This window comes from Python bivittatus, unplaced genomic scaffold, assembly GCF_059951505.1.
Source record: "Python bivittatus isolate LINGU-HERP-01145 unplaced genomic scaffold, Pbiv_v1 ctg000470_np1212, whole genome shotgun sequence".
NCBI lineage: Eukaryota > Metazoa > Chordata > Lepidosauria > Squamata > Pythonidae > Python > Python bivittatus.
The window spans coordinates 1,672,584-1,699,747 of NW_028277065.1; the positions used below are offsets into that span (position 1 = coordinate 1,672,584).

Sequence of the window (27,164 nt, forward strand, 5' to 3'; positions counted from 1 at the left end):
TATAGCTATATGTCATTCTTAATATTTATTTGGTACTTATCTGTAATTAAAATTGAATATAAATTCAATGGTCAACCATAAGTTACTTATCCCAAAAGTAAATAGTTGCATTATTCAGAACAGGAGGATGTATGTCTATTCATCCAACATACATGTTAATTCTAGTATAGACAGATAGTGATAGAATGATAGATAATTTTGCTAAATTCCTCTCTCTATTTAGGATTCCAAGAAAAAAGCCAAATTTTACAGAATGGGATAAAGTTAACAAGAAGGAACTGTTCTTTCAAAGAATGTTTTCTACTAATTCACCAAATCAAATAAATAATTTCCTTCCTTCCTTCCTTCCTTCCTTCCTTCCTTCCTTCCTTCCTTCCTTCCTTCCTTCCTTCCTTCCTTCCTTCCTTCCTTCCTTAGTAAAGGAAATATTAATTAGTAAATAAATCGTCCTGGTTAGTGAAGCATATATCACAAATATCAATCAATTTGATACAATCTGTTTCAGAAGCAAAATGGTCACTAAAGGAAGTCCTTCATCTACTTAGATATGCTTCTTTTAAATGTGGTGAATCAGTGAAGTCTACAGAATTCTTTAGTTTAGAATAAGCTAAGCATCCTTCAAAATCTATGGCAGTCAAAGAACCTAGATATAGCTATGATTTTCATGTATAGCTTTCCCTTTCATGGGAAAAGAAAATCAGCTTATAAACATGAAAAGCTACCTGAATGAATAGCTGACTTGTCAGCTTCCTCCAACTGCCACAACCTAAAGCATTTTTCTTTTAAAAAATATTTTTTTCCTTTAAAACATAAAAATGCTACTCTCTCAAGAAAAGGAAAAATAAAAATCACACAAAGAAGCAGCTTGGTTTTTAATACAGCATTTAATCTTGATCACATAGATTACTATTGGTGAATTCTTCCATTATGTCAATAGAGAATCAGTTCATATGGATGGAGCAAAGACATATCATCAGTCAGACTTTACAAGTTCTTCATAAATTCCAAATTTTCAATATTGAATTAAGAATCAGTCCAACACATTGAAGCCCAATTCCTATTCCCAAAACCATATTAAACAAGATAGAGAATCTCTCTTCCAGATCAACCAGCGGAAAGTTTGGAAGTGTAGACTGCCGAACACTCTCCTCAGTGATGCACTAGTAAGATCAGACAAATATGAAGGGAAGTTATTCCTCTCTGTCTCTTTCTCTGTCTCTGTCTCTCTGTCTCTCTGTCTCTCTCTGTCTGTCTGTCTGTCTGTCTCTCTCTCTCCCTCCCCTTCCTTCCCTCCCTCCCTCCCTCTGTAAGAAAATAGCTGAATTAAATAAGCTTCTTGCCTGGCATTCTGCTGAAAGAGCCAGTCATGGATTTTTTTCCTTGGCCCAAAGATTAAGATTCTCCATTCTCCAGTGCAAGCAAAATATTGCTACAGAATAGCAAACAGCATGTTTTCCCACAGGGCTCTCTCCTGTTAATGCCAATAATGAGATAATTATTTGCTACAGAATAGCAAACAAATTGAAATCCTTCAATGAGATTCACATTTCTTGAAACATTGCAATAATTTCAAGTAAGTTCTCATAGAGATTGAGGGCAACCAGGTTTCCATTCCTAAAATTTCAACAGGGACTTTCTGGGGACAGTCCAGCAGGTCCTCAAAAAGCTATTCTAGGTGGTCTGTACATTAGCAACCAGGTTTGCATTCCATGCCCAAAGCTCTGTCCCATAAAAGTGCTGAGGAACTTTTTTTAATGGCAGCCAATTAATAGCCCCCCACTCTTAGAATATATCAGAGGATGATTTGCACTGAAATATTTTAAGGGGGGGGGTAGGTGGGTTATGAATTGGCCTCCTCTAGAAAACCAAGGGGAAAAAAAAGTAAAATAACCCCCAGTGTACATTGCACTGCTGTTAAAGCTGTTTTCTAAATAATTACCAGAAAAATGTCTGTTGAAGAGAAAATTCCAAATGTTTCAAGAAGGAACATTGCTCTTTTTTCAAATTACCTTTAGGTGTTTACAATTGTTGTGGAAATGCATTCTGTTGCCTCCTTTGCCTCACGTGTTGACTGGAACAGAGATCTTAAATTGGCTTAAGTTTACCAACTTCAAGGGAAATCAAAACAACATTAAAATGAGCAAGTATGGAAACATTTTAACAAGAAAAGAGAGAGATGTTTACTGGCTCCAGTACCAGTGGAAGGGAACATCAGTAATTTTGTTCTAATGTATAATGGGGGGGGGAGTGTTCAAAGATTGTGTTACATGATCAAAAATGTAATTACAGTAAATAAGTTGACTATAACTTTTTTTTGTTATCTTGAAAACTCAAGGGAAAGATGCCATTTAAAAACACGCATCCTGATTTATTTTCTATAGGCAACTGCCTAATAGAGTCTGCATGGCAATGAGAATGAACTAATCAGTACCTCTGAATGTGACAATTCATTTTTCTAACATCCTCACCCCTGTGGATATATCTTAATTTAAATGAAAACATTACTAGTTGCTTCTTTGGATACAGATGAGATGAAAAAAGAATTTTTATTATATGTAATAGTAATGAATCAGGACTTCATGCAGTTTTGGTAGAATGATATAGAGTCACTTTTAATAGACTTTTTCCCAACCTCTCACTGTATAATGAAAACTTTGACTTTTGTATTTTATCTTGCCTATTTAATGAAACATAATTATATCAAAACTTGGAAAGATAATTTTTATGCACTATTTCACTGATTATATTTGACCAGAATGGCATTTGATTGATTTGAATAAAAACAGAAAAGAGAAAGCCAGAATTCTACTGCTTGCGGTGGAAAAATTATTCATAAAATCAATTATTTGTATCTTACCTTAGTCAGGTAGATCAACTTCTCCCAGTTTTCTTAAAAGTTGCTTGTTTACATCAGAACACAAAATCCTGTTATATGTTGAGCTATGGTGATTACTGATTGAATAAAAGTGACAGAGATCTAGTATAGTTCATCAATTGTCTTGTACCGCCTGCATATGAAACCAAGAGCCCTACTATCTATCTCATTACTTGAAACTTAAAGTACATATCTGTAACAGTGCCATGGAAGCAAAATAAACCATTCCATTGGGAAATGATACACTTTGATCCTACAGAAACAAAAAAAAGTTATCTCAATATTACATTGATGTAATAATTATACACAACTAGGAACAAAGGACCAAGTCCAATACTTGTAATGCCAGTCATTTCTACAAGGATATGTCCTAAATCATTCCCCCCTCATCTCCTTCACATCCAAATATTTACAACATTCAAACCAAAAGGTGGAGAAGAGGACAAAGATGTATGCGAGGAGGATCACTCAGAGTTTCACAAGGACATTCCATTGAGAGAATATTATGTTTGTCAGACTGAAGATGATTCAATCAGATTAGGCAATTCTTTTTGATTTGTGATGTTAATTTCCACAGAGCTGCTTGAATGTCCTTGTTCCGGAGGCTGTAAATGGTGGGATTCAGAACGGGAGGCAAAACTGTATACGAAAAAGCAGAGAGTAAGTCTAGAGTAGGAAACGAAAGAGATTGTGGCCCCATGTATGAAAACAAAGCTCAAGAAATGAATAAAGAAAAAATTGTCAAGTGTGGACTGCAGGTCGAGAAGGCTTTGTATCCTCCTTCAGCTGATGGAATCTTCTGAACAGCAGCGATGATGTAGCCATAAGGAGCGAAAATGCATCCAATACAAAATGAAGGCACAATGAATCCAAATATCCAAATCAGAATTTGGTTAATGTTTGTATCTGTGCAAGAAATCTTTAGTAACTGAGGAATATTACAGAAAAACTGCCCAATTGTGTTTGGCCCACAGAAATTTAATTGGAAAGTCATGACCATTTGTAGAGATGCATAAAGCAGGGAGCTGACCCAGGAAGTAACTACCATTTGGTTGCAGGTATCCCAGTTCAGGATGAAACTATATTGTAAGGGATTACAGATGGCTACGTAATGGTCATAAGCCATGAGGGTAAGCAAGGAGAGTTCAGAAAATACACTAGTAATGACTAAGAAAACTTGAGCAACAGACCCAGGAAAAGTAATTATTTTGTTTTCTGTCAGAGAAACTGCCATTGATTTGGGGACAGTGGTTGTGATGTAACAAATATCAGTCAGGGATAGAATGACCAAAAAGAAATACATGGGGGTGTGAAGGTGGTGTTTCAGGATGACAACAAACACAATGACTAAATTCCCAGTTAAGGCTACTAAGTAAATTGATAGAAACATGACAAAATGTAAAAGTTGTACATCGTGGTCATCAGAAAATCCCATCAGAAGGAACTCCATCACAGTGGATTGGTTGGCCATTCCACCTCTTTCAATTATTCTGTACAAAAACAGATTATGATTGGAGATTAGCAGAGGAAACAAATGGACTATTTATATTTATTTATTTATTTATTTAGTTAGTTAGTTAGTTAGTTAGTTAGTTAGTTAGTTAGTTATTTATTTAGTTATTTAGTTATTTAGTTATTTAGTTATTTATAAAATTTGTCCTATCCCCTAACCCTAAAAATCCTATCCCCTCAAAAAAGGAATAATAAAAATCACACAGAGAAGCAAACCGGTTTTTAACACAGAATTTAATCCCAGTCACACAGACTAATATTGGTTAATCCTTCCATTATGTCAATAGAGAATCAATTCATACAGACGGAGCAAACAGATACCTTCTGTCCAACTTTGCAAGGCCAGGATGAGATTATCTTTCCACTGTAACAGAAGTATCTTTTTCAAAATACAGGTTACAATAAATCCAAAGTTCTTCATTTCTTGATAAATTCCAAATTTTCAATATTGAATTCAGCATCAATAAAACACATTTAAGTTTAATTCACAAAACGATATAAAACTAAATATTACAGTAGTAGGACAATTCTATGGAATATCTTTGAGTGGCCCTTCCATCATTTAGATAGTAATTAACATTTCTAAGACTTTGGAACATCCATTTACAGAGTGACTGCTTTAACATGGAGAGTTAATGTGGACAGAGTTTTATGATATCTGAATAGTGCTTATAAATAAACAAAAAATTACATAGATAAAACTTGTACTTTTATTTTTTTAAGCATTCTCCACACAGCCTTTTGGATGTCATTGTTCCTAAAGCTATAAATGACGGGATTGAGTTGTGATGGCAAAACTGTGTAGAGAAAAGCAGAGAGCAAGTCCAAAGTAGGGGAGGAAAGACTTTGGGGCCTCATATAGGCAAACATTCCAGAGCTCAAATACAAAGAATAAACCATCAGGTGGGGAGTACAGGTTGAAAAAGCTTTATATCTGCCTTGAACTGAAGGGATTTTTAGCACAGCAGAGAAGATGTAGCCATAGGAAACAAACATGAAGCCACTACAAAATGAGTCTGTAACAATTGCTACAACCAAAACTAGTATTCGAGTAATTCTGGTATCGGTACAGGAAATCTTCTGTAAGTTAGGGATATCACAGAAAAATTGCTGAATCCTATATGACCTGCAGAATTTCCATTGAAATACGATTACAGTTTGTAGCAATGCATGCATCATACAGGTGAACCAGGAAGCAGCTACCATTTCCATACAAGCATTCCAGTTCAGGATGAGACTGTATCGCAGGGGATGGCAGATGGCCACGTAACGGTCATAAGCCATGATGGTGAGCAAGGCAAGTTCAGAACCTGCAAAGGTCAAAACTGAGAAGACCTGAGCAGCACATCCAACATAGGAGATCACTTTGTTGTTTGTCAAAGATGTGGCCATGGCTTTAGGAAACATAGTCGAGATGAAGCAAACATCAGAGAATGACAAATTGGCCAAAAAGAAATACATGGGAGCATGAAGGTGATGATTTAGGATCACAGCAACTACAAGAAGGAGATTTCCAATTAAGGCTAGTAAGTAAATGGCAAGAAACACCACAAAATACAGAATTTGCATATCACGGTCATCAGAAAATCCCATCAGAAGGAATTCTGTCACAGTGGATTGGTTGGCCATTGAGTTTCTCTGACTCCTTCTAGGCAGAGAGAGATGATTATAGGCAATTAACAGAGGAAAGAAATATGGGTACAGAGTTCTTCTTAGTAATAATGATATATGCATACTATTAAATTATAATTATCACAGGGTTTGAAATATATTCAGTATGAGGGTTTCCCATTCATAAAATTGCAAAAGGGTACCTCAAACTTAAAAAAATATGTACCCAATATTTTTGCCCTTTCTACATTATATACCCCTTCATGGATCACTGCCTTGTCGTGGCGAAGGGGCTTGCGTAACTCAGTGAAGCCATGAGCTATACCGTGCAGGGCCACCCAAGACGGACAGGTCATGACAGAGAGTTCTGACAAAATGTGGTCCACTGGAGAAGGAAATGGCAACCCACTCCAGTATCCTTGCCAAGAAAACCCCATGAACAATGTTAAAAGGCTAAAAGATATGACGCCGGAAGATGAGCCCCTCAGGTCGGAAGGTGTCCAATATGCTACTGGGGAAGAGCGGAGGGCAATTCCAAGTAGCTCCAGAAAGAGTGAAGCGGCTGGGCCAAAGCTGAAAGAACGTTCAGCTGTGGATGTATCTGAAAGCGAAAAGAAGGTCCGATGCTGTAAAGAACAATATTGTATAGGTACCTGGAATGTAAGATCTATGAACCAAGGCAAGCTGGATGTGGTCAAACATGAGATGACAAGACTGAACATCGACATCTTGGGAATCAGCGAATGGACGGGAATGGGTGAATTTAATTTGGGTGACCATTATATCTACTACTGTGGGCAAGAAACCCTTAGAAGAAATGGAGTTGCACTCATAGTGAATAAGAGAGTGGGAAAGGCAGTAATGGGGTACAACCTCAAAAACGACAGAATGATCTCAGTGTGTATCCAAGGCAAACCATTCAATATCACAGTCATCCAAGTCTATGCCCCAACCACTGATGCTGAAGAAGCTGAAGTTGACCGCTTCTATGAAGACCTACAACACCTTCTAGAACTAGCACCAAAAAAAGATGTCCTTTTCATCATAGGGGATTGGAATGCTTGAATGATTGGAATTGCACTCATTTCACATGCTAGCAAGGTTATGCTCAAAATCCTACAAGCTAGGCTTCAGCAATACATGAACCGAGAACTACCGGATGTACAAGCTGGGTTTCGAAGGGGATTGGAATGCTAAAGTAGGAAGTCAAGGAGTAATCGGAATAACAGGCAAGTTTGGCCTTGGAGTACAAAATGAAGCAGGGCAAAGGCTAATAGAATTCTGTCAAGAGAACAAGCTAGTCATAGCAAACACTCTTTTCCAACAACACAAGAGACGACTCTACACATGGACATCACCAGATGGTCAATACCGAAACCAGATTGATTATATACTTTGCAGCCAAAGATGGAGAAGCTCTATACAGACAGCAAAAACAAGACCAGGAGCTGACTGTGGCTCAGATCATGAGCTTCTTACTGCAAAATTTAGGCTTAAATTGAAGAATGTAGGGAAAACCACTAGACCACTCAGGTATGACTTAGATCATATTCCTTGTGAGTACACAGTGAAGGTGATGAATAGATTTAGAGGATTAGATTTGGTAGACAGAGCGCCTGAAGAACTATGGACGGAGGTCCGTAACATTGTACAGGAGGCAGCAACTAAAACCATCCCAAAGAAAAAGAAATGCAAGAAAGCAAAATGGCTGTCTGATGAGGCTTTACAAATAGCTGTGGAAAGAAGGAATGCGAAAAGCAAGGGTGAAAGGGAAAGATATAAGCAACTGAATGCAGATTTCCAGAGAATAGCAAGGAGAGATAAGAAGGCCTTCTTAAATGAACAATGCAAAGAAATTGAGGAAAACAATAGAATGGGGAAGACTAGAGATCTCTACAAGAAAATTGGAGATATGAAAGGAACGTTTAGTGCAAAGATGGGCATGATAAAGGACAAAAAAGGCAGGGACCTAACAGAAGCAGAAGAGATTAAGAAGAGGTGGCAAGAATACACAGAAGGACTATACAAGAAAGATCTTAATGTCCCTGATGTCCACGCTGGTGTGATCACTGACCTTGAGCCAGACATCCTAGAGAGTGAAGTCAAGTGGGCCTTAGGAAGCATTGCTAACAACAAAGCTAGTGGAGATGACAGTATTCCAGCTGAGTTATTTAAAATACTAAAAGATGATGGTGTTAAAGTGCTGCACTCAATATGCCAGCAAGTTTGGAAAACGCAACAGTGGCCACGGGATTGGAAAAGGTCAGTTTACGTTCCAATTCCAAAGAAGGGCAATGCCAAAGAATGCTCAAACTATTGCACAATTGCACTCATTTCACATGCTAGCAAGGTTATGCTCAAAATCCTACAAGCTAGGCTTCAGCAATACATGAACCGAGAACTACCGGATGTACAAGCTGGGTTTCGAAGAGGCAGAGGAACTAGAGATCAAATCGCCAACATTCGCTGGATAATGGAGAAAGCACGAGAGTTCCAGAAAAACATCTACTTCTGCTTCATTGACTATGCAAAAGCCTTTGATTGTGTGGATCACAACAAACTGTGGCAAATTCTTAAAGAGATGGGGGTACCAGACCACCTTACCTGTCTCCTGAGAAATCTGTATGCGGGCCAAGAAGCAACAGTCAGAACCGGTCATGGAACAACCGATTGGTTCAAAATAGGGAAAGGTGTACGACAAGGCTGTATACTGTCACCTTGCTTATTTAACCTATATGCAGAGTACATCATGAGAAATGCCAGGCTGGAAGAATCACAAGCTGGAATCAAGATTGCAGGGAGAATCATCAACAACCTCAGATATGCAGATGATACCACCCTAATGGCAGAAAGTGAAGAAGAACTAAAGAGCCTCTTGATGAGGGTGAAAGAGGAGAGTGCAAAAGCTGGCTTGAAACTCAACATTAAAAAAACTAAGATCATGGCATCTGGACCCATCAATTCCTGGAAAATAGAAGGGGTAGAAATGGAAGCAGTAACAGACTTCATTTATTTGGGCTCCAAGATCACCGCAGACGGAGACTGCAGCCATGAAATTAAAAGACGCTTGCTCCTTGGGAGGAAAGCTATGGCAAACCTAGACAGCATATTAAAAAGCAGAGACGTCACCTTGCCGACAAAGATCCGCATAGTCAAAGCTATGGTTTTTCCAGTAGTAATGTATGGCTGTGAGAGCTGGACCATAAAGAAGGCTGAGCGCCGAAGAATTGATGCCTTTGAACTGCGGTGCTGGAGAAGACTCTTGAGAGTCCCCTGGACTGCTAGGAGGTCAAACCAGTCAATCTTAAAGGAAATTAACCCTGATTGTTCATTGGAAGGACTGATAATGAAGCTCAAGCTCAGATACTTTGGTCACCTAATGCGAAGAGAGATCTCTTTGGAGAAGACCCTGATGCTGGGAAAGATTGAAGGCAAAAGGAGAAGAGGACGGCAGAGGATGAGATGGTTAGATAGCATCACTGAAGCAATGAGCATGAAACTGAGCAAACTCAGGGAGGCAGTGAAGGACAGGAAGGCCTGGCGCAATATGGTTCATGGGGTCACGAAGAGTCGGACACGACTTAACGACTAAACAACAACAACACATTATATATGACAAGGTATATCAAATCCACTTTTCTCAGAATAGATTACATTAATAAAAAGAGACATTTTACATAAGGAGACCATAATAATGGTAAAAAACAAAATAAATGGAAGCTATAGAAAAGTTTGATCTGTTATGGCTGGCTTGTAAGAAGTTTTTTTTGTTTTTTAACTAGTGATGAATGTACTAACTATGTACACTAAAATGTACATATATTTTTCTTTCTGTCACCTTCTTTCCATTTTCCCCAGGTAAATGAATAGTGCAGGTTTTTATCTTTTTTTTTTTTAAAAGAAACTGCAAACAAGATAGAAAATGAATACATGTGACTTTTACGGAGCATTACTTTTCTCTAAGTATTTCCACTTTTCTTACAATGAATAAGGAACTAAATAATGTTTAATTTTTTAATATATTTACAGGAAACATTTACAGCTACATTTGGGGGATAAGAGAGATTAGGAGCTGTTAATGCTAAAGGTTTCTATTAAACTATAAGTTTTCTTAACTTAAACTCGATATAGGATTGCCATCCCGTGCTGCACAGACACACACAAACATTCATTAATGCATTTATTATTATCGTACAGTCCTCCTAGATTTTATAGATATGTCTGTATGATATATGTTCCCTGAATTCAGTGCAGCCCACAGCTATGTAAAACCTCGAATGGTACCATAAAGAAGTTAATGATTTAAAAGATACCTATCATACAGATACAGACACACACACATCTATGTTTGTGTGTGTGTCTGTGTGTGAATGATACTATAAGCAAAGCATTATCATGTCTTTACTGAGTCAATTTTCTAAAAAAATTAAAGTGTAAAAAGTAATCAGTGGAAGTACTTTTCTATACTTAGAAAGAGCTCTTTTTTAGTACTATGACATCATGAATTTTGATGTAGCTAACATATTTTTCTTAGTAAATCAATTCTAATCTCAGTTTATTCCTCTTAGCATCAGACATAATGGATGATAATGCTTGAAAACCAACACATACTATATATATTTATATGCATACTATATATGTGCATATTTATATGTATATTTTTATATATATATGTCTGTGTGTGTATGTGTGTGTGTGTGTATAAAAAAAACAGGGATGAAGAACTTCTTTACTTGGACAGTATATCAGGTAGTATAGCTGATCAGTAGATCTGTGAAAAGTAGCAGGATTATATCACCCTAGATAAAAATCATGTTCAGTCAAAAAGGGGATTTTTGCAGCAGTATACAGTCTTCCTGTAAGAAAATTGCACAGTTACTTGAGAGTTAAAATCCTGAGCACATAGGAATTGTGGTCTTTACTTAAATGTTCTACTTACCAGTATTTTTGTTGCTCTCTTGAAATATGTTTGAAAGGTGACCATACAAATCCTCCTGTCCTTTTCCACCATTTTATACATTCTAACTCTCTTCTAAGAAGAACTGAAAGAAAGAACACTTATGTCACACTAGTTTTCTACTATGCTTCAAGGAGTCACTCCCTGGAGATTGATCATAATTCTCATCCTGAATTGAAAGTCTAAATTACAAAACAAGAAAAGGACTGATGATCAGCTACTAGCGATTTTTCCTCTATCATTTAAAATATTGTTATTATTTCTCAAAGTTATCTAAACTTATAAGAGATTTTGACAAAGAACAATTGGTCCAAGACAGAAGTTTAGGGTTGGGAACAACTGCCAACATGCTTAAATTACAGATAATACATTTATTTTTACTAACATCCTTATTCCCCTTCCCCTCAAACTACAGATATATGTATATTAATATAAATGAATACAGTTTAATTTTAAATTACTATCACTTTGATATTTTTGTAGGTTTAATTCTTCCCACAGAGTCAATAAGGAAGTTTGTTCACTAATACCCTCTGAAAATTACATGTTTTGTCTTTAGAACCAAGATATAAAAACAGTTAAGATTGCAGTCCATGTTGCCTCCTTCTGTCCCTAAATATACAGAAAAATATAGAAAAATCATATGAAATGCAGTTCTCTTCCAAGCTTTGAAACACAATCATCCTTCTGCAATACTTCAGATTTTCTCTCCAAAATATAACTTCAGACTTCATATCTCCCTACTCATGGCAAAGTGAAATGGCTATGTTGCTTCCCTTTGAGATCTCCCTGGGCAGTTCGCATAAACACTTCCAGCTACTTAGACAGGTAGATGAGGTTTTGAAATGGCCCAAGTACATTGGTCACTTTCTCTCTCTGGCAAAGAAGACTACACCAACTCACCCTCTTATTAGCATCCATCTTCCCATATGAACCTCAATTGCTCCTAGCATATTTTAACAGCTGGAATAATTGACCAGATCAGCTATTGAAAGGGAAAATAAGTAATGAAACTGTTTGGTCTATCACTTCAGATATGCTTCAGTTCTTAGTATAATGCTTGAGAATTAAATAGTAACTTATTAAGGGGTTGAAACTGCAAACTCTGGGCCTATGTACCAGAAAAGAAGATCGTGGCCCCTTGATGACTCATGTCAGTTACTCAAAGCTTGCTGACTAAACAAATCAAAAGTAAAAAATGCTAGGTTGGTATGTATGTGGGTTCGGGGCTTACTGTCTCTTTTCCTGTAAACAGGACCCTTTTATAAGGTTTGTCTTGCCACCCTCTCAGTGGGTAGAACATTATATTCTGCCCCCCTGTGCAGTTCAACAAAATTGACTCAAGCAGATCATGTGGTCTTCACTTGTCCACTGGGTCATGGGGAGTTTTTTCCCCTTCCATTGGGGGCTCATCTGGGATTGAGTGGAATGCTGGGGGGAGGCCAGGACATTTATTTAACTTGACTCAACCAGACTGTCTGGTCTCCATTTGTCAATAGGGTCATGGGAGTTTGTGTCCTTCAGTCTTGTTTTGTCTGGCCACATGCTTACATGTTGGGTTCCACTTCAATCTCTAATTCATACAAATACATCTAATCTAAACTCTAATAATGTGGCAGTTATTGGTCCCTGCTACTGTATAGGTTGTCTAGCAATTTTTAAATTTAACCACTTTAAATCCACAGAATAACAAGTCAATGGCACATTCTGTTCCTTTGGAATAACTCAAAATATCTTTGTACTATGGTCAAAAGAAAATTTTAGAAACACACATTTTTCATTTCATTTAACTTTTAATAAAACACATCAGTTGCTACTTGCTCCTTTGGGAATGAATGATATGAAAAAGAAATTGTGATTATAAGTACAATACAATATACAATACAATAACTTTATTGCATTCATTAGCCAGCACAAGATGATTGGCACTCTGATAATTGGCTAAAAGTCAATATTAAATCAAAATGTGCTAAAGGACTTACTTGGTTACAAATAAAAGTAAACCACCAGGACTTTATGGTTTTTTGGTTTTGTTGTTGTTCAGTTTTTAAGTTGTGCCCGACTCTTCATGACCCCATGAGCCATATCGCGCCAGGCCTTCCTGTCCTTCACTGTCTCCCGGAGGTTCCTCAGGTTCATGCTCATTGCTTCAGTGATGCTATCTCACCTTCTCATCCTCTGCCGTCCCCTTCTCCTTTTGCCTTCAATCTTTCCCATCATCAGAGTCTTCTCCAAAGAGTCCTTTCTTCGCATTAGGTGGCCAAAGTATCGGAGTTTGAGCTTAAGTATCAATTGTTCCAATGAGCAGTCAGGGTTGATTTCCTTTAGGATTGATTGGTTTGACCTTCTAGCAGTCCAAGGGACTCCAAAGAGTCTTCTCCAGCACCACAATTCAAAGGCATGAATTCTTCGGTGCTAGAATGATATAAATAATTTCTTTGACAGTCAAATATGATCAGGTTGATTTTAACAGAAGTGGACATGAATCTGAGTATATCTTACTAGTATTGACTCACAGTTTAACAAGGTCATTCCATTAACAGAATATTATATTTGTCAGACTGAAGAGGATTCAATCAGGTTAAGAATTTATTTTTTATTTGTGATGTTAATTTCCATACAGCTGCTTGAATGTCCTTGTTCCGGAAGCTATAAATGATGGGATTCAGAACAGGAGACAAAACTGTATATGTAACAGCAGAGAGTAAGTCTAGAGTGGGAAAGGAAAGAGATTGTAGCTTCAAAAATGAAAACAAAGCTGAAGAGATGAAGAAAAAAATTGTCAAGTATGGACTGCAGGTCAAGGCGGCTTTATGTCTGCCTTCAGCTGATGGAATCTTCAGCACAGCAGAGAAGATATAGCCATAAGTGTCAGGCCTAGCCCAAGGAACTCCAAGAGACAATCCCAATGCAATCCAGCTATATTTATTAGCTACAACCTCTAGCAAGAATCTTCCCAGACTAAAACCCCAGTTCCCAAAGTCCTCCAGCCAATTCACAGTGTGAATTCCTCAGGGAGGTGTCAGTCTCATCCTCTTGTTCCTCCCACGCGGTTCTGGCGAGCTAAGAAAATGTTTATGCGCCTGAGCTCGGCCTTCATAATTCCATTCCATCACAGTAAGATGCAAAAATGCATCCAATACAAAATGAAGGCATGATAAATCCAAATATCCAAATCAGAAGTTGGTTAACTTTTGTATCAGTGCAAGAAATCTTTTGTAACTGAGGAATATTACAGAAAAATTGCTCAGTCCTGTTCGGCCCCCAGAAGTTTAATTGGAATGTGATGACCATTTGCAGAGATGCATGTAGCAGGGAGCTGACCCAGGAAGTAACTGCCATTTGATTGCAGGTATCCCACTTCAGGATGAGACTATATTGTAGGGGATGGCAGATGGCTATGTAACAGTCATAAGCCATGATGGTAAGCCAGGAGAGTTCAGAACATGCACTACTAATGACTAAAAAAAACTGAGCAACACATCCAGGAAAAGTAATTATTTTGTTATTTGTCAGTGAAACTGCCATTGATTTGGCAGTGGTTGTGATGTAACAAATATCAGTCAGGGATAGAATGACCAAAAAGAAATACATGGGGGTGTGAAGGTGGTGTTTCAGGATGACAACAAACACAATGACTAAATTCCCAGTTAAGGCTACTAAGTAAATTGATAGAAACATGACAAAATGTAAAAGTTGTACATTGTGGTTATCAGAAAATCCCATCAGAAGAAACTCCATCACAGTGGATTGGTTGGCCATTCCACCTCTTTCAATTATTCTGTACAAAAACAGATTAAGATTGGAGATTTGTAGAGGAAACAAATGGAATTACTCTTATAAATTTAGTAACAGAACATAGTTAAATACCATTGTCAAAATGAGTTACTTGAAAAGTTAAATGGATAAAATTAGTCAAATTGGGAGGAAACATGCTTATTCATTCCCTATACATGGGCACTTTTTTTACGATAATTCAAAATTCAGTAATACTGAATTTTGCAGAAACCCTCAGTTTCTCCCTAAAAATTCTAAAGAAAATAAATACATTCCACAATATCAGGATGTGGGCGAAGGGCAACAATGATTGAAGGGGGTGTGGAACCAAATATCTATGTAAAAGATTTAAAATGATCCACTGTTCAAATTATGTTAAAAGTTTTTAAAAAGTATTATTTGAGATCAGTTTGCCTGTACAAAAAAGTAAAGGATGGGTGTGTGTGTGTGTGTGTTTATGTGTGTGTATGTACAATTACGATTATGAAGTAACTGAAGAAAAAAAAATGACAAAATGCAGAATTCCCATGTTAATCAGAACATACAGTACCATCAGAAAGAACTCAATCGTGGTGAATTGGTTGGTTATTATGTATCTTTGCATCATTGTGGACAAAAAATAATGGTTATATACTATAAAACATAGTTATTGAAGGAAACATATAGAGAGAGGTATTATTATCCCTAGCCAGATTCAACGCCCTTCCAACAGCTATCACTGAAGGCAGATATCGAAATATTCCCCTCAATCAAAAACTATGCCCATGTGGCAGAGGAATAATTGAAACGATGGAACACGTCATTTTATATTGCCCTCTCTGTGCAGATGCTCTCCAGGAACTATTATCCCAGTTTTTTGATAAACACCCAGGTCGTTCGGACTCCTTCTATCTTAAGTTGCTCGTATCAGACCAATCTGATCTTATTTCATTGTCCTCAGCTAAATTCTGTTTTACAATCTGTACAATACGCTGTAACATCCCTAATCAGGTGTGAATCTTATCTCTAACTTCCTACTCTGTGACCAAATAATAATTGATCTGATACAAGTTAGTATAAAAAATTATTACTCTTCTAGTCTTTTATAAACTTTAGTATTATTTGTACCATTTTATAGTTATTTGTTTTAGTCAATTACAGTATTTAGATTATTTGTTGTAAAACTAACTGTAACTACAAAGGATTTTTTTGTTTATAATATCTTCACACTGCAATTTGATCCCAATAATTCTATCTACATCCTATTTTATGCTATTAACATGATTTTTGTTTTTATACCTACTGTAGCGTAAGAGCTATGTCATTGGTTATATGCTGGTCTATGACTGAAATAAAATTGATTGATTGATAGAGGGAAGTATTATAGCTGAATATCATTATTAATATATGTTTGTATTTCTCTGTAATTAAAAATGAGTATAAATTAAACTGTCCACCATAAGTTCCTTACCCGAAAAGTAAAGGATAACATTATTCAGAAGAGGGGGGTGCAAATTTATTCATCCAACATACATGTTTTTTTCTTATATATAATAAGATAGCTGAGAGAGAGAGACAGAGAGAGACAGAGAGAGATACAGATATAATTCCATATAATTCCTTAAAATTCCTCTCTAGCTAGGGTTCCAAGAAAAAGCCACATCTTTCAGAATTAGATAAAATTAACAAGGAACTGTATTGTCGAAGGCTTTCACGGGCGGCATACGAAGGCTGGTGTGGGTCTTCCAGGCTGTGTGGCTGTGTTCTGGAAGGTTTGTTTCCTAACGTTTCGCCAGCATCTGTGACCGGCATCTTCAGAGTGCAGGAGCACAGACAGGAGCATTTCTCTCTGTGCCCAGGATGATGTGACCTGTGCCCAGGATGATGTGATGTGATGTATCTTCCTGGGGGTTAGCAAAAGGTCAACGAACTCAGCTCAACCACCAGGACTTGTGAACAGTTCACACAATGAACATGCTAATCACCCCCAGCAGCCACTTGTTAACTCAAGAGAAGAAAAAACCCTGCCTAACCCCCTGGAAGATACACACATGTTCTGACACCAAAACAAGCAGCCACTCGTTAACCCAAACCCCCCACCCCCCAACCCCCCTAACCCCCAATCCCCCCTTCAGATCTCTATAAATACCCACAAAAGGGTCACATCATCCTGGGCACAGAGAGAACTGCTCCTGTCTGTGCTCCTGCACTCTGAAGATGCCGGTCACAGATGCTGGCGAAACGTTAGGAAACAAAACTTCCAGAACACAGCCACACAGCCCGGAAGACCCACACCAGCCTTAACAAGGAACTGTTCTTTCACAGAATATTTTCTATTAATTCACCAAATCCAATGAATAATTTCCTTCCTTTCTTCTCTGTCTCTCTATCTCTAATCTCTCTCTCTCTCTCTCTCTCTTTCCACAAGAGTAAATAATTTATGTTTCTGTGTATTCAAATTTGCTAACATCCTTTGGACTTAATTCAAATTAACTGTTACAGAATTGTTAGCTGATGTTGGGGATGGATAGACAGACAGACAGACAGATCTATACACACACACACACACCATCACAGGGTTACAGATACTCTTAGCTTTAGATATGTATATATTCTGTAAAACCTTGCCCCAAATATCAAGCTCATTGAGTTCAGTGTGAGGACTACTAGACAGTTGAGGACAGTTTGCAGTTCATAATTACTTATATCAGCTTTGTATCAAATTAGTGATTATTAAGTAATATTTCTAATATACTAAAATCTTTTTGATTTGTGATGTTAATTTCCACACAGCTGCTTGAATGTCCTTGTTCCGGAGGCTATAAATAATGGGATTCAGAACGGGAGGCAAAACTGTATATGAAACAGCAGAGAGTAAGTCTAGAGTAGGAAAGGAAAGAGATTGTGGCCTCATGTATGAAAACAAAGCTGAAGAGATGAATAAAGAAAAAACTGTCAAGTGTGGACTGCAGGTGGAGAAGGCTTTGTATCTGCCTTCAGCTGATGGAATCTTCAACACAGCAGTGATGATGTAGCCATAAGAAGTGAAAATACATCCAATGTAAAATGAAGGCACGATGAATCCAAATACCCAGATCAGAAATTGGTTAACTTTTGTATCTGTGCAGGAAATCTTTAGTAACTGAGGAATATTACAGAAAAACTGCCCAATTGTGTTTGGCCCACAGAAATTTAATTGGAAAGTCATGACCGTTTGTAGAGATGCATAAAGCAGGGAGCTGACCCAGGAAGTAACTGCCATTTGATTGCAGGCATCCCAGTTCAGGATGAGACTATATTGTAGGGGATGACAGATGGCTACGTACCGGTCATAAGCCATGAGGGTAAGCAAGGACACTTCAGAAACACCAAAAGTAACAATTAAGAAAACTTGAGCAACACACCCAGGAAAAGTAATTACTTTGTTGTCTGTCAGAGAAACTGCCATTGATTTGGGGACAGTGGTTGTGATGTAACAAATATCAGTCAGGGATAGGTGGCTCAGAAGGAAATACATGGGGGTGTGAAGGTGGTGGTTCAGGATCACAACAAAAATTATGACTAAATTCCCAGTTAAGGCTACTAAGTAAATTGATAGAAACATGACAAAATGTAAAAGTTGTACATCGTGGTCATCAGAAAATCCCATCAAAAGGAACTCCATCACAGTGGATTGGTTGGCCATTCCAGCTCTTTCAAATATTCTGTACAAAAACAGATTATGATTGGAGATTAGTAGAGGAAACAAATGGACTTTATTTATTTTTTATTTATTTATTTATAACATTTGTCACCAACCATCTCATTAAAAAGACTCTGGGCAGTTTACAAAGCAGTTAAAATCAATTAAAAATACAACATAAAAGGTCCTGAATAAATATAAAATAGATAAAATCCCAATTTTTTACTCTAATGCAAAATTCAGTAATACAGAATTTTGCAGAAATCCTCAGTTTCTTTCTAAGATTTCTAAGGAAAATAAAGTACACTCCACAATATCAGGATGTTGATGAAAGGGAATAATGGCTGAGGGGATGTGTGGAACCAAATATCTATGTACAAGATTTAAAATCATCCACTGCTCAAATTATGTTAAAATATTTTTAAGAGTATTAAAACCCTAACCCTAACCCTCTGCAAAAAAAAAGTGAAGGATCTGTGTGTTTCCGCACACGTGTATATGTGTGTCTGTGTATAATTCCGGTTATTAAGTAACTGAAAAAAACATGACAAAATGCAGAATTTGCACATTATTCAGAACATCCCATCAGAAAGAACTCTATCGTGGTGAATTGGTTGCTTATTATGGATCTTTGCATCATTGTGGACAAAAGATAATGATTATAGGCTATAAAACATAGTTACTGAAGGAAATATAGAGAGAGAGGTATTAGAGCTATATATCATTATCAATATCTATTTGTATTTATCTGTAATTAAAAATGAGTATAAATTCAACTGTCCACCATAAGTTACTTACCCCAAAAGTAAAGGGTAACATTATTCAGAAGAGGGAGGTGCATATCTATTCATCCAACATACATATTTTTTTCTTATATATAATAAGGCAGCTACATGGGGGTGGGGGGGGAGAGAGAGAGAGAAATATAGAAAGACAGAGAGATAGACATATAATTCCTTAAAATTACTCTGTAGCTAGGGTTCCAAGAAAAAGCCACATCTTTCAGTATGGAATAAAATTAACAAGAAGGAACTGTTCTTTCACAGAACATTTTCTACTAATTCACTAAATCCAATGAATAATTTCCTTCTTTTCTTCTCTATCTCTATCTCTATCTCTATCTCTATCTCTATCTCTATCTCTATCTGTTTTTCCAGAAGAGAAAGTAACATATTTTTCGGTGTATTCCAATTTGCTAACATCACTTGGACTCAATTCAAATTCAAATTAAGTGTTACAGATTTGTTAGCTGATGTTGGGGATAGATAGATAGATAGATAGATAGATAGATAGATAGATAGATAGATAGATAGATAGATAGATAGATAGATAGATCTTCACACACACACACAACCGTAGGGTTACAGATACTCCTAACTTTAGATATCTATATATTCTGTAAAATCTTGCCCCAAATGTCAAGCTTATTGAGTTCAGTGTGAGGACTGCTAGATAGTTGAGCACAGTCTGCAGTTCATAATTACCTATCTCAGCTTTGTATCAAATTAATGATTATTAAGTAATATTTCTAATATACTTATTCAAACAATAAGAAAAGCTAGCTGAATAGACACTTTATCCATACAAACAAAGCATTAAATACCTACTGTGAGTTTGCATCAAAAGCCTTTCATAAATATAATATGATTTGGAGTCAAAGTATAATTTATTTCTGATTACAATTTTGTAACTATTTACCTGAGCCCAGAAATGGTCTATTTCAGGAGTAAGAAGTTATAAACATAATTCATCTTATGATGCTCTGTGTGAATTTCAGGTACTCACAATTTGGGAATGGTTTAATAACTGGAAAGTGTGGAAGAGAACTTCACTTACCTCTGAATTCTTTGACTGAGAAGACTCTGCCGATCACTTTAAATATAGATGCTCTGTTGTCTATAGAAGACAACAACAACTGTTGTTGAAGAAAGATTTGCTTTCCAGAAAGAAATTATGTTGTCTAAGTTTTATCTTATAATTTCAAGGAATTTCTCCTTTGGGATCGCCACAATTACCATGTTAATAAATAAAGGCTATTTCCACTTTTTTTCTTTTGTATTGGAAGACCTGCCATTGACTCCTAATATATACAGTAGCAGATGGCTTTAATGTCTCATTTACCCCCTATCTTTTTTTTCCACAGAACTTGTCCTGAGATAAAAAACTGACCACTCAAGTGATCATCCAGAGGAGAACATTTCTCTTTTATAGGATCACTTAAAGAAGCCTGCTGCCAATTCTCCAATCAGCAGGAGGACTTGAGGCGATGGTGCCCCCTTTCCTCTATGGGTCTATTAAATATACAGTACTGTGCAAAAGTTTTACTTGGTGTGACCACCCTTTGCCTTCAAAACAGCATCAATTCTTACACTTGCACACTTTATACACTTTCACAAAGCCAGGGATCTTGAAGGATTAGAGTCAGGCGTACGATTAAGCAATTATACCAAGCAGGTGCTAATGATCATCAATTTCATATGTAGGTTGAAACACAGTCATTAAGGTTCTAATTTATCATGTCCTCATATAGCCACAAGAATCATTAGTAGATTTCTAATGGGACATAAGAGCTCTCATGGGACAGAGATTTCAGCATGGAATTCAAAACTTTTGGTAACCTAGAGACCATCTAGAAGAACTTTCTGAGGAACATTTTACATTTGCTCCAGAGTGTCCCTGTTGCACTTTTAACCTCTATCTGATTTGACCTGAAGTTCTTAAAATATTTCAAGAAATGTGATAATCTCCCATTGGAACATCTTGTTCTATCTTACAGTTGGCATTATTGTGGGGAATTATGCTGTTTGATATTCTGTAGCAATATTTTGCCTTCACTGGAGAATCTTAAGCTTTGGGCCAAGGAAAAAGATCCACGACTGGCTCTTTCAGCAGGATGCCAGGCAAGTTGCTCACTTAATTCATTTTTTTTCCCCTTAGAGTATGATGATAGAGGAAAGATAGTTAGCAGATGATCATCAGTCCTTTTCTTGTTTCCTAATTTAGACTTCTAATTCAGCATGAGAGTTATGATCAATCTCCAGGGGGTGACTCCTTGAAGCACAGTAGAAGACTAGGGTGACATAAGTGTTCTTTCTTTCAGTCCTTCTTAGCAGGGAGTTAGAATGTATAAAATGGCGGAAAACCACAGGTGGATTTGTACAGACACCTTTCAAGCATATTTCAAGAGAACAACAAAAATACCAGTAAGTAGAACATTTAAGTAAAGACCACAATTCCTATGTGCTCAGGATTTTAACTATCAAATAACAATATTGGTTACAGGAAAACCACGCTCTATACTGTTGTAAAAATCCCCTTTTTGACTGAACATGATTTTTATTTAGGGTGATATTGTACTGCTATTTTCACAGATCTATCGATCAGCTTTAATACCTGATATAACATCCAAGTAAAGAAGTTCTGCATCCCTGTTAAGATAGAGAGATAGAGAGAGAGATAGAGATATAGATAGACATGAATGAATGAATGAATGAATGAATGAATGAATGAATGAATGATATTGAATGTATGTGTTTTTTTTCAAGCATTACCTGCATTATATCTGATGCTAAGAGGAATTAGCTGAGATTAGAATTGATTTATTAAGGAATATATGTCAGCTACATCAAAACTCATGATGTCATAGTACTAAAAAAGAGCTCTTTCTAAGTATACAAAAGTACTTCCATTGATTATTTTTTTACAATTTTTTTTTTTTTTTTTTAGAAAATTGACTCGGTAAACACATGATAATGCTCTGATTATAGTATCATATGCTATAGTGGGCTCCAATGAATTCAGGGAACATATATCACACAGACATATCTATAAGATATAGGAGGACTGTACAATAATACTCAATAAAGATGTTCATGAATGTTTGTGTGTATCTGTGAAGCACAGGATGGCAATCCTATATCCAGTTTAACTTAAGAAAACTTATAGTTTAATAGAAACCTTTAGCATTAAGAGCTCCTAATCTCTCTCATCCCCCCAAATGTAGCCATAAATGTTTCCTGTAAACATATTAAATGATTAAACATTATTTAGTTCCTTATTCATTTTAAGAAAAGTGAAAATACTTAGGGAAAAGTAATGCTCCCTAAAAGTCACATGTATTCATTTTCTATCTTGTTTGCAGTTTCTTTAAAAAAATAAAAATAAAAACCTGCATTATTCATGTACCTGGGGAAAATGGGAAGGAAGTGACAGAAAGAGAAATATATGTACATTTCACTGTTTATAGTTAGTACATTCATCACTAGTAAAAAAAAAAAAAACCTTCTTACAAACCAGCCATAACATATCAAAGTTTTCTGTAACTTCCATTTATTTTGTTTTTACCATTATTATGGTCTCCTTCTGTAAAATATCTCTTTTTGTCATTGTAATCCATTCTGACAAAAGTGGATTTGATATGCTTTGTCATATATAATGTAGAAAGGGCAGAAATATTGGGTGCATTTTTTTAAGTGTGATGTGCTCTTTTGTAATTTTAAGAATGGGAAACCCTGATACTGAATATATTGCAAACCCTGTGATAATAGTAATTTAATAGTATGCATATATTCATTTTTAGTATGAAGAACTCTGTAGCCATATCTCTTTCCTCTATTAATTGCCTATGATCATCTCTTTCTGCCTAGGAGGAGTCAGAGAAACTCAATGGCCAACCAATCCACTGTGACAGATTTCCTTCTGATGGGATTTTCTGATGATCGTGGTATGCAAATTCTGTATTTTGTGGTGTTTCTTGCCATTTACTTAATAACCTTAATTGGAAATCTCCTTCTTGTAGTTGCTGTGATCCTAAATCATCACCTTCATACTCCCATGTATTTCTTTTTGGTCAATTTGTCATTCTTTGATGTTTGCTTCATCTCAACGATGATTCCTAAAGCCATGGCCACATCTTTGACAAACAACAAAATGATTTCTTATGTTGGATGTGCTGCTCAGGTCTTCTCAGTTTTGACCTTTGCAGGTTCTGAACTTGCCTTGCTCACCATCATGGCTTATGACCATTATGTGGCCATCTGCCATCCCCTGCGATACAGTCTCATCCTGAACTGGAATGCTTGTATGGAAATGGCAGCTGCTTCCTGGTTCACCTGTATGATGCATGCATTGCTACAAACTGTAATCATATTTCAATGGAAATTCTGCAGGTCATATAGGATTCAGCAATTTTTCTGTGACATCCCTCACTTACAGAAGATTTCCTGTACTAATACCAGAATTACTCAAATACTGATTTTGGTTGTAGGGATTATTGCAGACTCATTTTGTAGTGGGTTCATTTTTATTTCCTGTGGCTACATCCTCTCTGCTGTGCTAAAAATCCCTTCAGTTCAAGGCAGATATAAAGTTTTCTCAACATGTACTCCCCACATGATGGTTTTTTCTTTATTTTTGAGCTCTGCTATGTTTGCCTATATGAGGCCCCAAAGTCTTTCCTCCCCTACTTTGGACTTGCTCTCTGCTGTTCTCTGCACAGTTTTGCCCCCACTACTCAATCCCCTCATTTATAGCTTCAGGAACAAGGACATCCAAGAGGCTATGTGGAGAATGCTAAAAAAATAAATGCGCAAGTCTTTTCTATGCAGGTTTTTTTTTCTTTATATATTTATAAGTTTTATTCTGATAACATACAACTCTGCAATGCAAACTCTTCATCTGAAAACAATCAATATTTAAGTGAGTCTTCCCAATGCTTATAAATGTTAATTACTATCTAAATGATGGAAGGGGCACTTAAAGATTTGGCATAGAATTGTCCCACTGCTGTAATATTTAGTTTAATGTGGTTTTGGGAAGAGGAATTAAACTTAAAGATGTTCAATTGATGCTGAATTCAATATTGAAAATTTGGAATTTATCAAGAAATGAAGAACTTTGGATTTTTTGTAACTTGTGTTTTGAAAAAGATAGTTATGTTACAGCAGAAGGACACTTTCATCCTGGCCTTGTAAAGTTTGACTGATGGTATGTGCTTGCTCCATCCATATGAATTGATTCTCTATTGACCTAATGGAAAGATTGACCAATATTAATCTATGTGATCAAGATTAAATGCTTTGTTAAAAACCAAGCTGCTTCTTTGTGTGATTTTTATTTTTCCTTTTCTTGAGGGGGATAGCATTTTCATGTTTTAAAGCAAATATATGTATGTATGTATGTATGTATGTATGTATGTATGTATGTATGTATCTATCTACCTACCTACCTACCTACCTACCTACCTACACACACACACACACACACACACACACACCTAGATACATACATACACATATACATATAGATATAGATATATTAGAAAAACTGCTTTAGATTGTGGCAGTTGGAGGAAGCTGACAAGTCAAATGTTCATTCAGGTAGCTTTTCATGTTCATAAGCTGATTTTCTTTTCCCATGAAAGGGAAAGCTATACATTAAAGGCATAGCTATATCCAGATTCTTTGACTGCCATAGATTTTGAAGGATGCTTAGCTTATTCTAAACTAAGGCATTCTGTACACTTCACTGATTCACCACATTTAAAAGAAGCATATCTAAGAAGATGAAGGACTTCTTTTAGCAACCATTTTGCTTCTAAAACAGATTTTATCAAACTGATTGATATTTTGTGATACATACTTCACTAACCTGGACTATTTGTTTACGAATTCAATTGGTCACCCACTCTCCCTCTTTTTAATTGGTATTTCGTTAAGGTATATTCAATGTTCTTCTTATCTTTATTCCTATTGATTTACAAAATGAGTCACTTGTGTAAAATACAAGATGCTAGTTGAATTATACAAATTTAGTCTACCATTTTGAATACTTATATTCATGTCTTTTGAATAGCCCAGATGTAAAGGGGGGAAGGGGGAACCTTGCTAATATTTCCATTCAAGAAAATGAACTATTAGTTTATAACTGGAGTCCTCAGCAAGGTGACAGTTGGTGTATCTGAGGGGTCCTTTCCTTTCCTTTCCTTTCCTTTCCTTTCCTTTCCTTTCCTTTCCTTTCCTTTCCTTTCCTTTCCTTTCCTTTCCTTTCCTTCCTTTCCTTTCCTTTCCTTTCCTTTCCTTTCCTTTCCTTTCCTTTCCTTTCCTTTCCCTCTGAAATTTCTGGAGAGTGGAATAGAATTACCATGAGTGACTCTCCTCGTGTGCATCTTTCTCCATTTCTATAGTCTAATCTATAGGACAATCTCCCAGCCTTTCAGTATGAATGTTGCAGGTATTTGGATGTAAAGGAGGAGAGGGGGAATTATTTAGGTCATAACTTTGTATGAGTGACTGGCAACAGAAACACTGGACTGGGTCTTTTGCTCCTACTTGTTTATACCTGTTACTTTAATATAATAATTATTATTTGGATCATTTTCCTTAATAAATAAACAAGTATAATGTTTTTGACTTTGTTTTTCTCTTTATTTGTTTTTATGACTTGTGTGAAGAACAGATCATGTTTTAGGTGGTATTTCTGCAGAACTATTGCAAATTCAAATTGATTCATGACAAATACAAATCCACTGTATTTACTTGCAAGTAATGTGATCTCTAATGGGGCTCCTTGTTTTATATTGTCAGCCTTCTCAGGTAGACCAGACAGGAAACACAACCAGAAGACCTAATTCTACTTTATTTCAAGGCTACATTAACAGAATCTTGGAAGTCTGAAAGTACAAATCTCCTAATGCTGTGCCTTTACAGCCTGGAAGCTCGGGAAGGTCCCTTCTATCCTCTTCCTCCACCCATTGTGCAGCTCTTGGCTCTGCCCTCTCTTACGTGACTGTTCCCTAGGCAGCATCCCTTCGCCCCATCTTCCAAGGTCTTTCTCAGATACCACTACACATATATAGGCACAACAAGGTAACTGATCAGATATACTAGATCACAGCCATATTTCAATAATTACTGTAGCTCAACATGTTACAGGACTTTATTCTCTGAAACAGGCAAATAGCTTTTAAGAAATATGGTTTGGAGATGTTTATCTACCAGAGAAAGGTAACATACATATCCAGTCTATCGATTTTGCAAATAACATTTTTCTACCTGAAGTGAGAGAATTGTGGGTTTCTCTTTTCCATCTTTATTCAAATCAATCAAATCCAATAGTAGTCAAACAAACTCAGATTGATGTCCACTTCTGTTAAAATCAACCTCATCATATTTGACTGTGAAATAAATTATTTATATCATTCTCCTGAAAACCCATGAAATCCTGGTGCTTTACTATTATTTGTTATCAAGTAAGCCCTTTCACACATTTTGATTTAATATTGTCTTTTAGCCAAAATTCGTTGTCTGTATGTAATTTTCCTAATGATCCTGTTATTGTCAATTTATTTTTGGATATTTTGGATAATTGAGTGCCAATTCCCTTGTGATGGCTAATGACTGCAATAAAGTTATTGTATTGTATATTGTATTGTACTTATAATCAACATTTCTTTTTCATCTCATCCATTCCCAAAGCACCAAATAGCAACTGATTTGTGCTATTAAACATTAAATGAAATGAAACATGTGTTTCTAAAATTTTCTTTTGATCTTAGTACAAAGATATTTTTAGTTATTCCAAATGAGCAGAACGTGCCACTGACTTGTTGCTCTTGGATTTAAAGTGGTTACATTTCAAAAAAAAAAAAATGCTAGGCAACCTGTACAGTAGCAGTGACCAATAACCACCATAGTATAAGAGTTTAGATAACATGGATTTGTATGAATTAGAGATTGAAAAGAACACAACATTTAAGCATGTGGCCAGACAAA

At 36.4% G+C, this 27,164-nt stretch overlaps 3 protein-coding genes and 1 pseudogene across 3 annotated transcripts; 1 reads left to right on the top strand and 3 right to left on the bottom strand.

Annotated features, from left to right (window-relative positions):
• Positions 1-3,407: 3,407 nt before the first annotated feature.
• Positions 3,408-4,358, bottom strand: LOC148215567 (olfactory receptor 14A16-like; annotated as a pseudogene).
• A 716-nt stretch (positions 4,359-5,074) lies between these two features.
• On the bottom strand, positions 5,075-6,016 carry LOC148215568 (olfactory receptor 14A16-like). Its single transcript, XM_088142972.1, has one exon. The coding sequence runs from the start codon at positions 6,014-6,016 to the stop codon at positions 5,075-5,077; it is 942 nt and encodes a 313-aa protein (XP_087999098.1).
• Positions 6,017-17,457: 11,441 nt separating this feature from the next.
• LOC148215569 (olfactory receptor 14A16-like) lies at positions 17,458-18,408 on the bottom strand. The gene has a single exon (XM_088142973.1). The coding sequence runs from the start codon at positions 18,394-18,396 to the stop codon at positions 17,458-17,460; it is 939 nt and encodes a 312-aa protein (XP_087999099.1). The 5' UTR covers positions 18,397-18,408.
• A 4,641-nt stretch (positions 18,409-23,049) lies between these two features.
• LOC112542512 (olfactory receptor 14A16-like) lies at positions 23,050-23,976 on the top strand. Its single transcript, XM_025175585.2, has one exon. The coding sequence runs from the start codon at positions 23,059-23,061 to the stop codon at positions 23,974-23,976; it is 918 nt and encodes a 305-aa protein (XP_025031353.2). The 5' UTR covers positions 23,050-23,058.
• The last annotated feature ends 3,188 nt before the right edge of the window (positions 23,977-27,164 follow it).

What these genes read in the sequence shown, in the direction of transcription:
- LOC148215568 (XM_088142972.1), bottom strand. Translation starts at nt 6,016, where the DNA reads ATGGCCAACCAATCCACTGTGACAGAATTCCTTCTGATGGGATTTTCT.
- LOC148215569 (XM_088142973.1), bottom strand. Translation starts at nt 18,396, where the DNA reads ATGGCCAACCAATCCACTGTGATGGAGTTCCTTTTGATGGGATTTTCT.
- LOC112542512 (XM_025175585.2), top strand. Translation starts at nt 23,059, where the DNA reads ATGGCCAACCAATCCACTGTGACAGATTTCCTTCTGATGGGATTTTCT.